General features: G+C 46.7%; 1 protein-coding gene and 1 non-coding gene across 2 annotated transcripts; both read left to right on the top strand.

The window, feature by feature from the left end:
• The first annotated feature begins 888 nt into the window (after positions 1-888).
• On the top strand, positions 889-1,839 carry LOC119391629 (sulfotransferase ssu-1). Its single transcript, XM_037659297.1, has one exon. It carries the CDS (start codon positions 889-891, stop codon positions 1,837-1,839), a length of 951 nt encoding a protein of 316 aa, XP_037515225.1.
• Positions 1,840-11,351: 9,512 nt separating this feature from the next.
• Positions 11,352-11,423, top strand: Trnaa-cgc (transfer RNA alanine (anticodon CGC)). Its single transcript has one exon. It is a non-coding gene; the product is annotated as a tRNA-Ala (tRNA).
• Positions 11,424-12,834: the final 1,411 nt, after the last annotated feature.

Below are 12,834 nucleotides of genomic sequence, written 5' to 3'. Positions count from 1 at the left end.
AGGGCAAGCCATCCCGCGTCTCGTCTAGTCGAGCGGCAGAGGTGGAATCGAGGCCACGCGTCCATGCTTGCTGAACGTGAACTGAACTGAAGCATATAAATGCGTTCTGCCGTTGAAGCAGTTCATTTGCTATGGGCGCTTCATTGAAATATTTCTTTCTGACGGACTAAAAGCGATCTGCTGGACAACGCGTAAGGTCGATGTCAGTAATTGCACATTTCAGGAAAATTCCGACTGCGAGAAAATTGAATTCTTAACCAGCGTTTTCGTGATCGCGTAATGCTCCTTTCGTTGGGCCGTTCTAGAGGCTGGCGGACGCTGGAAATAACGTGAAAGGCGCCATGCCGATTTAGCCAGAAAGCAACGTTCCGGGGACGGCCGCTGCCTATAACATAAGTAAACGCTTACGCTACTAGAGAGCATTGCGCATTAAGAAAGAAAGAAAGAAAGAAAGAAAGAAAGAAAGAAAGAAAGAAAGAAAGAAAGAAAGAAAGAAAGAAAGAAAGAAAGAAAGAAAGAAAGAAAGAAAGAAAGAAAGAAAGAAAGAAAGCAGTAGGTGACGCACGCCCACGTCAAGCTTCCCTTGCCCCTATTTTCGCGATAGGGGAAGAGCACCTGATTTTTTTTGTCGTGGTACCTCAGTACGAGTTACACAGATGGGGGTCAGCGCAAGCACTGTGAGTGAGCGGCACATTTCAACCATAATCACGAATATGAAATGCCTCCTAATATGAGTGACTGCTATAGTTTTCTCATAACGTTAGATATATTTCTGTGTACATTTCATTTGCTTATAGTTTGCTCATGCATCCTTTGCTGACTTTTTGTTCACTTTCTTGCAGCAGCTGAGAAGACGTTCGGGTGAAGCCATCATTGCATTTTCCAGACATGGCGCCTAGGAAGCCGTACTGCCAAATGATAGATGGTGTGCCACGATGTCCTGGCCTGGAGCCGGAGCTCTTCAGGGAGAGTCTGAAGTTTCGTGCGAAGAAAGGAGACTTGATCCAGTGCACGTATCCCAAGGCGGGCACACACTGGGTCATGTACATTATCGAACTCATCCTTAAAGGCGGCGAGGCCGTGCCAAACCATGCCGAATTTATACGCTACGTTCGCTTCATCGGCCGTATGGAGACCGAAGGCTGGGAGTCGCCGCTGCCCATCAGGCTATTCACCACTCACGAGCCTCTCGCCAAGGAAACCATGAATCCCGAAGCGAAGTACGTTTACGTGGCCCGCAACCCTTGGGATACCTGCGTGTCCTTCTACCACATGGCAACGTCGCTCAGCATGTTCAACTTCCGCGACGGTACCTTCGACGAATTCTTCGACGCCTTCTTGCGCGGAGACTTTGGCTACGGCGACTATTTCGACCACGTAGCTTCCGGTTACGCTCTGAGGAACGAGCCCAACTTGCTTTTCTTGACCTACGAAGACTTGAAGAAGAACACACGCGAAGTGGCACTCAAACTGGCTTATTTCCTTGGGGACCACTATGGAAAGCGCCTGGAGAGGGACGAGGGCCTTTTACAGAGCCTTCTGGAGAGGACCACGGCCGAGTACATGCAAAGCGTGCTCGTGCTGGACGTTCAGGGTGTGGATCCGGTGTGGAAGACACGTAGAACGGAAACTACGGTGCCAGACAAGTCGGCTTACGAAGGCGACCTTAGAAAGTACCGCCTTGTTCGGAAAGGGAAACCCGGTGACTGGAAATCGTATTTCTCGCCCGAGCAACTGCGACGCCTGGAGGCAAAGGTTGGAGAAAGGGGTCGAGGAGCGCAATTCATGGAACTGTGGAAAGACATTCGAGACGAAACAATTGCGGCATCTCTCGGTTGAACACTGCCAATACGTGTGGGCTCGTTTCATGAAATCGTGGTAGTGTCTTGACGCTGGATTGCCACGCCAGAGAATCAAGTTCATGGCACGGTATACAGATTTGGTTGCGCTTTGAAAGACAGGCACAAAGTGAGCCCAACAGGACTGAAGGTGTGCTTATAAACTTTCACGTTTGGCTCATTATGGACCCTTCGCTCATTACAGAGTTCGAGTCGCGTACGTAGCCTACGCTACAGTGCATTTATCTTTCTAGTAGGGAATTATGCAACTGTTTGAAAATAACCAAGGCCACCACATACATTGTACTGTACGGACAGTTGTCCATCTCTGTAGCGTTTAACGTGGTGTCTATGTTCGCTCTGCCGATCGTTTACACAGTGGCTTCTCTGACCGATGGATTTCCCACTAGGTGCCAGTGGCGCATGGAAGGCTACGCCTTCTGCACATAACACGAAAATGGTTCTAGCGCATCTTTTGACATCCTTCGGGATTTTCATAGGCAGCTTCACTCATCCGGCACTGTAATAATAATATAATATCTGGGGTTTAACGTCCCAAAACCACGAGATGATTATGAGAGACTCCGTAGTGGAGGGCTCCGGAAATTTCGACCGCCTGAGGTTCTTTAACGTGCACCTAAATCTAAGTACACGGGCCTCAAACATTTTCGCCTCCATCGAAAATGCAGCCGCCGTGGCCGGGATTCAATCCCGGGACCTTCGGGTCAGCAGTAGAGCGCCCTAACCACTAGACCACCGTGGCGGGGCCATCCGTCACTGTCCCTTTAGAATCAGCGGCGTCGGAAAAAAAACCGCCTTTACGTTTACATATCTGGCCTCCTTTTTCATCCCGCGCAATATGTTATACATAGAGAACTGACCGCCACCTTCTGCATTTTTTAGACGGGTGCGGAGGGGCGCCGTCCGGGTTCTGCGCTTTTTCACTGCAAGCAATGGAGGCGAATGCGGGTTGGGTCACCGGCTCAAATAAGACGTCATGCCCGTTCACGCAGGCTGCTTTCGGCAGCATGAGAAGAATACCTACACCAGCGCTAGTGATGTATAGGTTAACAGTTCCACGCTTCATAAACATTGTATCAACAGGAGCCTTTGGTTGGTTCGGAGGCGAAAAGCCTGCCACGTATGTTTGCAGTAAAATTAAGCAGGACTAACGGTTGGGCGAGATGGTACGGATGAATTGTTTTCGTCTTCTCTGTTGTGCCGTTTTCTTGAACAACGCATTCATACCAACTCGCCCGACTGTCCGTGCAAGTTAAATTGATTATTGCCAAACGCCGATTCTCCTTTAAAACGCGTTGGGCGAAAATGTTCTACGATTTAGAAAATCGTGGCTTCCTGGTCAAGGCGTTTATGGGCAGTGTCTTGATTTATAAAATCTTGTACGTATTCGCTCATAATTCGTAGATCACAACATTCGAGGGTGTTTCTTAAACACCAGTAGATGTAACTTAGCTAAAAACATGTCGCTCAAGATAGGTGCCAGGGGGGAGATTTGTTTCTTAGTATACAATTTTTTGTTCCAATCATTGAATGTTTATTCTCTATAGAACGATGAAAATGGCTGCATTCAACTTAATTCTGAAACGCTATTTTTCCACAGCAATCTATATACATTCCTCAATACGTATTACAAGCTCATCACATGACAGCCAATAATAAATATTTGGACGTTTACTATACGACCATGCCTTCAAGCTCTTACTTGACTTCTGCTTGAAAAAGTGTACAACAACTTCTGAGTATTGCACCACCTAGAGATGGTTAATCAAGATAAATTAAAGCTTATCATTTAGAAACTCAGCAAAGCACTTCTGCCATGTACTGTTTTATGAAATGAAAACATATCCGCCCTGGTTTACTTCAGCGCTGATCGCTGTTCTGCGGCTGTAATTCTCGCTGATCTCGCTACGATTTTGATCTCGCTACCATATGCGGATGGAAGCTAAGAATAATAGGAATGGAAGATAAGAATACCCAGCCGGAATGGAACCCACGTATTCTGCACGGCAGTAGAGTATTTTACCACAGACCCACGCCAGTGCTTGAAGCTGCTTTGGAGAAAGGCCCCGTGGAAGCGTTACAAAGGCAACTGCGATTGCACAGTTGGCTATCGCATTTTACACCAATGTACCAAAGATTACATATGTGCACCTTTGACTCCGCACACTATAATTAATCGTTGCGTTTGTTTGCCGATATGCTCATCATCGCACTGTAGTCTGCGCTTCGTTGCGCTAAAACTGGTCTCTGCTCTAACGTGAGTGCCAGCGCTACGTCGGACCGTGAGTTACCCTCTACACTACAGTGCAGTCGGCGTGCTGGTAAGCCCACGATATGCGTACCGTACAACTACTCACTTTACACAAATACATGGATCCACCCACGTAACGCTTGGCTGAAAGCCAAGAATCTTGTATTGGCTGCTGCGCGCTGACTGCTTCGCATAACACTGATTCACCCAATGCTTGAGGCCTGCCGGATATTTTGCCAAGGATTCTTTTCCGCGGTGCTGAATTTAAAAAAAGCACGGCTTTCTGGGGTACCATGGATAAGATTACTGTCATGTGAGACTACTGTCATTAAGAAGTGACAAGATATTTCATTTCATAGAGACTGGAATACATTCACAGTACTTCATTTCATCACATTGCAGTAGAGCTAAACTTTCCTTATTGAGATGCAGATCTGCCCTTACAGTATAATGTTTGAAGTGTGTCTGTGTATTATACATTTGCTTCAAGGCTTGTGTTGTGCATAAATTGAAGCAAAGTTTTGTGGTGTCTGTTATCATTTATTATCCAAAAATAACGCCAGGCCTGCGCTGAACCCGCAGCACAGTCACAGCGAAAGCTGGAAGAGCGGCGTTTCTAGAGCCCGTTAAGCTCTCTTGGGGCTACAATACAAGTACACTAGAAAGGTACCCACTACGCCATAAATCACAATTTTTTTGAAGTTAGGAAGCACCCACTAAGCCATTATTCATCATCCTGCGGAGAAGCGGGCACCAGCTACACGTCTGTAAGGCATTATGTGCACTTTGTTGACGCGACGATTGATGGCGACGAAGAATTATGGCTCAGCCCTTTGTAATGGGTTGGAATCTTTAAACGAGCCACCAGTTATGTAATTTGCATTGGGTGACGCCCGGTCGCTATTTCCCTCTCCCGTCATGCTGTATAACATACGTTGACGTGGGAGAGAGACGGGGGGACGGGGGCGAAGAAATTTACTGAGACCCCGAGGAAATGGATCATGAGCCTATGGGCTTCCTTGGCAACCAATACAAGTGCGCTTGCGAGGAACCCACTACGCTATAAACCATTGTAATTTTTCAGAAGTAGGGGAGCAGGCACTGTGCCATTTTTCGTCATTCTACGGAGAGCGATGGTACCTGCTAAACGCATGTAAGGCATTATGCGCATTTTGTTGATGCTGTGCCTGATGACGATGAAGAATTATGGCAGAGCCCTTTGTAATGTGTTGGAAGCATTCAACAACCTTCTCGTTGCGCAATTTGCATTGTGTGACGCCTGGTTACAGAATTCGCGTTGTGCGACGCTTGGTGCTTATTTTACTCTTCTACTACGCTATATTGCATATGCTAATGTGGTTCCTTCCCGACATGAAGCCTGTATAGGACCTTTTTGCAAAGCAGTTTCAAGCACCGGCATGGCTCAGAGGTTGAATACTGGGCTCCCACGCAGAGGGCCCAGGTTCGAACCTCGTTCCATCCTGGATTTTTTTTCTTATTTCGTTTTTTTTCCTATTTCGAGCGATACTGGTTACGGACACCGGCGGCGGCGGCGGCGGCGGACAACTACGGCGCCAAAAACGGCCGCTGAAATGATCTCACAACAGCTTTCGCTGTAAAACTTACAGGGTCTCTTATGGATTCACCCCAGACGACTCGAGGGTGAAAGCCATCTTCTTGTTTTTAAATTGCGATGCATTTCTTTGCAGACCGAAGACACTTTGACCATTTCTTTCTTTCTTTCTTTCTTTCTTTCTTTCTTTCTTTCTTTCTTTCTTTCTTTCTTCTTTCTTTCTTTCTTTCTATCTATCTATCTATCTATCTATCTATCTATCTATCTATCTATCTATCTATCTATCTATCTATCTATCTATTATCCCCGCCTACGGCTGGACGCTCTCATGGCCATCTCCTTGATTTGGCACATACCAGAGTTGGCATAGGGGGACATGAGTGCATGCCGAAGACATTTAAAGGGTCGTCACATGAACAACATGTAACTAATGCCGCGTATGTCATGAATCCCTTCAATTCATAAATCCCTCAGACACGTCTGGCGCATGCCCGCTTACTATGACCCTTGGAATACGGGTAGCGTCACACGTAATACGCATAAATATCAACTCGGGAACAGTGCGAACAGACTTTGGAAATCGAGTATTCTAAAGCAGAGCTACGCCAGCGCTTGCATGTGAGTCAGGGAAAGATCTTGTACAGGCGCCATGTCGAGGCAATGGTGATGATATGAGGAGTTTGTAGGTTGCAGGCGCGTCTAGCCTTGCGAGATTTGCGGCCCGGTTTCCTACTTTCGGATTACGTTTATATAATGGCCTTTTTGAAGCGAAGCGCGGGCAGGCTACCAATAGGTCGCGCGCAGCGCGACTCGGCAATGTACATGCCGGTGGCTCATAAGGCTATAAGCTAATCCCGCATACAGTGTTGTGCCCGACCCCCATGTCACCACACCACACGCCAACATAAATGTCACTCATAAGTCTTCACCAGTCATATATAAGACTGTAACGTTTAAAAACTTCAAAACTAGCCGCGACAGCTCCCTCCTGAATGTCCAGTGACCACGCGGAAACACGATACCATTTGCACTGTTGTGCTACCGGTCTTACAGGTCTTACAAGCCGGTTACAATGGCGTCGCGGAAAGCCTGATCTTCTGGAGCCATGCTGGTGTACGCGCTGACCCCTTTCGAATGCGATGTAAGACAGAGGCCTCTGGCCTGGTTGGTCCTTTTGTCACACATGGCTGGTAAGGTGTCAACCACAAGGAATGGAAATGTATGTTGACAGCTTCTTTTAAAAGAAGTTGATGTTCTCTGGGAGCCTTCTTCGTTGGCCTAGGTTCCAAAGAATTCCGGAAAAATCTACCAGCCGCCTCGTTACCCGCTAAACCCACATGCGATGAAAGCCATTGAAACTTTATGTCAAGTCCAACGTTGTGCAGGTGTCTAAGACTATGCAGCGATCTTTGAGTGCGCTTCTCCAAGGCCGACCCATGCTTTAATAGTTCCAGAGCGGGCTTACTGTCCGAAAGTAATACGACTTGTTCCTCCATACAAGACTAGCTTCTTCGGGGCAACGTCAATCGTGGTTGCAGTGTTGGCTATCCGCTTTTGCAGCAGTGTAATATACATTATATATGTACTCCGATGACTCCGCAAGCTTTAGTCAACCGTTTCACGGCCCCGGCAGTATACGTGAACAACTGCTACTTCTGATATGCTCATCATCGCACCGTATCGTCCACTACGTTTCAACTTCTACGACGTCCATGCTCTGACGTGAGTGCCGAAGTTACGTCTCACTAAGCTACCCTTTGGGCATCAGTGTCGTGGATATGTTTTGTAAGCCCACGATGTGCGCACAACTAATCAAAATGCAAGGAGACGCCGGTTCACCTCGAAACGCTGTGCTCAAATAAAAAAAAAATGCTGCACAGGCAGCTGCCAGCTACCTTCTTCGCATGACGTCGACTCCCTCAACGCGTGGGATCTGCCGGAATTTTCACGTGGTATTGTACTGCCTCCACGATGCCTACGTGATCGGCGCAACTCTGACCAAGATACGATGCCATGTGACGCCATGATGACGTCACAAATATTGTTGGTCTGTGACGTCATGATGATGTCATGTAGTGACGTAATCAAGTGATGATCTTTTGCATCACTCGGGTTGACGCCGCAGGCGCCGATGATCAATTCTCGCGTCCCGTGGGGCATCTAAGCCTTTCGCCTTAATGATCCTAGCAGGTCGTGTCACTGCAGTAGAGGTCCGCTTGCTTTCAGACAGCAGCGTTCTGGTTGTAAGCCCGGACATGTATGTGGTATGCCTCCGCCTCCATCACTGGAAGGGAGCAGTCCGGATACCTAAAGGCCAACTGCAGTGAAATTTGAGTTGGGTCGAATTGGCTCTGAATGTGTAGTATCTGTTGGGTAGGTAATGATAGTGACAGCGAAAAATCTTGCCTTCGCGTATTTAATTTATAATTGGTGCTCTAATTCTCTGCTACACTCTTGATCAGATCCCGCTTAAAGTGCTAGATACAGCCAGGAAACCGATCATTTTTGTCTGGTTTCCTGGATATAGCCATCATTTAACCAGGACCTCATCAAGAGTGTAGCAGACGACGTGGAGCTCTAGCGGTGTGGCCGGCGAAATCGGACACACACGAAAATGACGGCAATCCCAGCTCGCCGCCGCCCGTGAGCAGAACTCCCTGTAGCCACACCCCTCCCTTTTTTGCGTGACGCCCCTGTACAAGCAGCTAAATGAGAAGAGTTTGAATTCTCTTGTAGTATGTAGTACGATGCAAACAAAATTCGCGGCCGTAGGCTTCTGGAACACGTATGTCACGGCCGGCACCAGCTTTCGCGCTTTTCTGAGAGACGTAAAGCTCCGAAAACTGCGGGATGTCGCAGTGAGGCGAAATGAATGGAAGCTATCGCAGAGTGCGGTGCTTTGCGCCGCGCACTGCAAAGATGGCGACTTTATGTACGACCGGCGTCTCTTCGCCCAAATGTCGTTGAAAATGAAAATAATGTTGAATCCTGACATCGAGAAGCCCCGACTGGCGTTCGGAGAAGCACCGGCGACAAGAGGTATTCGTATTAGGCAGTTTTCGTATCGTGTTAAACGCTTGCGTTACCGTGTTCCGCATGCGAAAATACAGCGTCAAGCTATTCGAAAGAGATTTCGTAAAACCGGTAAACCAACGACGCCTCGCGAAGCGCTGAACTTCAATGCACAATCTACGCGCCAGTAGTCAAAGCTCCAAAAGTAGGCTTTCTTGATTCCCGCAGGGCGCGCGCATCGAGGCACTATCAAAAGTATTATCCAAAGGCTGATCCGCTCGCCATCTAGTGGCGAGTAGTTAATGCAGCAATCTGACCGGTTCGACAACAAGTCTAGCCCTGCTCGGTACACATGACTCTGTTAGTGGATTCAAAGCAACTCAAGCACGTAAACATATCTTTAAAAATGCTTGTGCGGCGTTAGGTTTCACATAAATGTTTTGGGCGCAATGAGACAAGTGTTTACAGAAATCCAGGGTCGCTTTTCTTAGACTTTGCAGCACGCCAAACCGAGCAACGGTGTCGAAAACAACGTTATCTTACCGTCCGTAGATTATCAAGGGCGCGAGAATATCCGAAGCGCAAACCAGCAGCATCACTTATTGTGAGCCGGCCAGTTTTCCAACACAGTAGGACGAGACGGTAGCTGCAAGGCAGGCAGCCGTTATTTCGAGAAACTATAGAGAAACGCTTTAACCTGCACAAGAACCTTTATGAGCGTACGGCATCACTCATAATGTTTGTCAATAATAAACATCGCAAAAGTAAATTTAACATTCTCTCCTCCTCACCCTTTCGCGCAACGTTTACGCTAATTAAACGTCCACAGAAACGAATAAAGCACGGTGGACGGCAGGCCCGTAGCCAGGAATTTTTTTCTGGCGGGTACTTGTTGAAGGCCTTACTAGTTGTGAAAAATACTGATTTTCATCATTTATTTTTGGTAAAACAGCCTGTATCATCAAAAAGTTTATTGGGAAAGGGGAGAGACACGTGCCCCCAAAATGACTACAGGCCTGGTGGATGGTAATGAACGTTTTTCTCTTTTTTTTTTAATTGCCAACGTAACAGGTTTTTCTATTCGTGCAGCGCATTTCTATGAGGCGTTTTTATAGTATGCGACCATCACACACTTGCTTCGAAAGTGGGGACTAAAATTTTGCGGAATCGTTCGCGAAAACTCGAACAACTAATTGCAGATCTGCCGGAGCCCACATTAGTAAGCTGGCTTTCTACTTGACGATGACGAGGTACTGCCGAACGCATAGGAATAATCAGGCCGGTATCAAGTATGAGTATTTTTCCGTTAATTATGCTTTCTTCTGTCAGAGGTACCATTTTCAGTGCTCCGCCTGCTATGTGAAGCGTCTCAAATAGAGGATGTAAAAAAAACGCATAAATGTAATAAAACTCTTAGTTGCGTCTACTGTAATGAATTCGTGTGCATACTTATACTATACTAACAATTAGGGGATCGCGAATAGCAAGATTTAGAACCGAATCGCATAGTGATCTCCACAAATCGAATAGTAAGGCAATAATTTTTAAGACAGGCCTAGAATTCCACTCTTTAATAACATAATATCTGGGGTTTAACGTCCCAAAGCTACGATATGATGATGAGGGACGTCGTAGTGAGGGGCTCCGGAAATTTCGACCACCTGGGTTTCTTTAACGTGCATCTAAATCCAAGCACACGGGCCTCAAGCATTTTAGCTTACATCGAAAATGCAGCCGCTGCGGCCGGGATTCCATCCCGCGATCTTCGGGTCAGCAGTCGAGCGCCATAACCACTAGACCACCGTGGCGGGGCAATTCTACTCTTTATTTTAAACAAATATTCACAAACTTTAACAAGGCAACATTACCGCTAAATCTAACAAACAAAACGTACCACAATTATGAAAACTGAGGTATGCTCGTAAGCAGTATTGATTAGAGCTTTTGAGGTATTTTTTTAAGTGTAGGGTGAATACAGCAGTTACTTCAGCACTCGAGGTGGTACTTTGCCACCAGCTTTTAAAAAACACAGGGACCTAAAAGTTAAATATTATTTCATGAATGAACATCGCGAATTTCATGATAATGATAGTGGGTTGAGGACACACTTGCTTCGGCGACACTGCAGTTTGAAGCAAAAATTTCTTCTTCCGGTGGTGAGTAAAGCTTCGATAGTCCCGGAAAAGCTTGACCTGCATGCATCTCGGCGATTCACTAATTTAAAAAAGGATCCTTCTCTCCTCCGACGTGTTATTCCTTAGGGGTTTTCCCGTCGGTGCTAATTATTCGAAAAGTATTCGAAAAATATTCAGTAGTTCGAATATGCACTATTCAATTCGAGTACCGAATCGAACGCAACATTTATTTATTTATTTATTTATTTATTTATTTATTTATTTATTTATTTATTTATTTATTACATGTTATGAGCCCGTGCAGTGCTATACGCAATTTCTTCAGCTTCCACCGTAAATGGGATGTCAGTCTTGTTTCGACTTCGCAGTACTCTTCGCAACAGCGCCACGCACTAGAAAAAAACTAAAACAAAATCGGGTGACCAGAGCTACTGAATAGCGCTGCTCTCTTTTTTTTTTACCGATAGAGTAGATGTGCTGTGACTCGTGGCGAGGTGATAATGGAACTCGCCGTCCGTGTCGGGGGTGTAGCTCAGTGGTAGAGCGCTCGCTTCGCATGTGAGAAGTCCCGGGTTCAAACCCCGGCACCTCCACAGTAATTTTTTTTTTGCTTTCTTCTGTTTTCCTTTTGTGTTTTTTGTTAGGGCGCACTTCATGAACTCTCTAACGGAGCCTGAGCAGGCGTGCTTCTTCGAAGAATCGACCTTCATTCCTCAGCTGCGTAAGGCTTTTCAAGTCATTTACTGCATCTGAATATGCCAAAGTGATCATCAATTGAAAGCATCATAAATGGAGTTTAGTGAATGAAATAAGGAGGGAAAAAGCGGCAGGCCCACGCGGAACGCGTGGCACTGTTACAGCATAAGCTGGAAGAGTGGCATTCATAGAGCCCGCTGTATGGTAGACTGAAGTAGAGTAGATCCTTGCATCCGTGGCACGCAGCCACACTGGTAGATTGGCCCTGCCTTAGGGAGTCTGCTGCAAGTACAGTTGCGAGGTCCCCACAAGGCAATAAGTGATCCCATTTGCCGATGTAGCGATCCACCAACTATGTGTTTATAAGGTAATATGTGTGCACTTACGTACAGCCGTCATTTTTATGAAAGGGAACACGCGAGCGCATGGCAAATAGCCTCGTACCGCACACGTGGCGCGGCGCAGTGGCGAAATGCGAAAATGAAAGGCGAGAGCGGCACCATTCCTTCTATTGTCCGCGCCCCTTCTTGCAGTTTTCCTTCTTTTTTTATCATTCTTTGTTGTTGTGGTAGCAGCAATCCGAAGCTGTTATAGCAACAATCCTTATGGAAAACAATCTTTGTTCGCCGAAATATCCCAACATAAAGTGGATAAGGAAAAGAAAGCGTAAAATAAAGACAAACACATTCGTGACGGGAGTGTAGGCGGTAGAAGAAACGACACCACGCTCTCCTTTTATTTTCACGTTTCGCCACTGCGTCGCGCCATATGTGCGGTACGAGCGGTACGAGGCCGTCCACAACGCGATCGCGTGTTCGCTTTCGTAAAAAATGGCGGCTGCACCTGTACACTTTGTAACTGCTGCGGTGGATGGTGCTGCGGATGATGAAGAATTAAGGCTCAGCCCTCTGTAATGGTTCACCCACTCGTTGCGCTATTCACAAGGTGCAGTTATGCTTTTCCGCCACACAATATTACATCTGTTAACGCGTTTCCTCGCCCTGCGTGACGCTTTGCACGCGGGGCTTTTACACGTAGAGCGCTAGTCAGAACGCTTTCATGTGCTGCTTGCAAAGTATTGAAATGTAAAAATCAAAAAATGAATTTACGCCCTCCTTTCCCCCTTCCTTCAAGTGCGTAAGCCTGCGTATATGCATAGCAATGATGTCGTCGATCACAGCAACATCTGCGTATTCCGAGCGACTATTCCCATGCGCTAACTGTGGGGTGATTTAGATGGACGGTTGGCTTTCTAGAATACTTATTTTTCTTTGGACACAGTCATCTCTTTGCACGGACCATAATGGT

Source organism: Rhipicephalus sanguineus, chromosome 4 (assembly GCF_013339695.2).
Source record: "Rhipicephalus sanguineus isolate Rsan-2018 chromosome 4, BIME_Rsan_1.4, whole genome shotgun sequence".
NCBI lineage: Eukaryota > Metazoa > Arthropoda > Arachnida > Ixodida > Ixodidae > Rhipicephalus > Rhipicephalus sanguineus.
Note: the sequence above shows the minus strand (reverse complement) of the source record. Positions and strands in the feature narration are given on the sequence as shown.

Excerpts from the sequence above, each read along its gene's own strand:
- LOC119391629 (XM_037659297.1), top strand. The coding sequence starts at position 889 with ATGGCGCCTAGGAAGCCGTACTGCCAAATGATAGATGGTGTGCCACGA.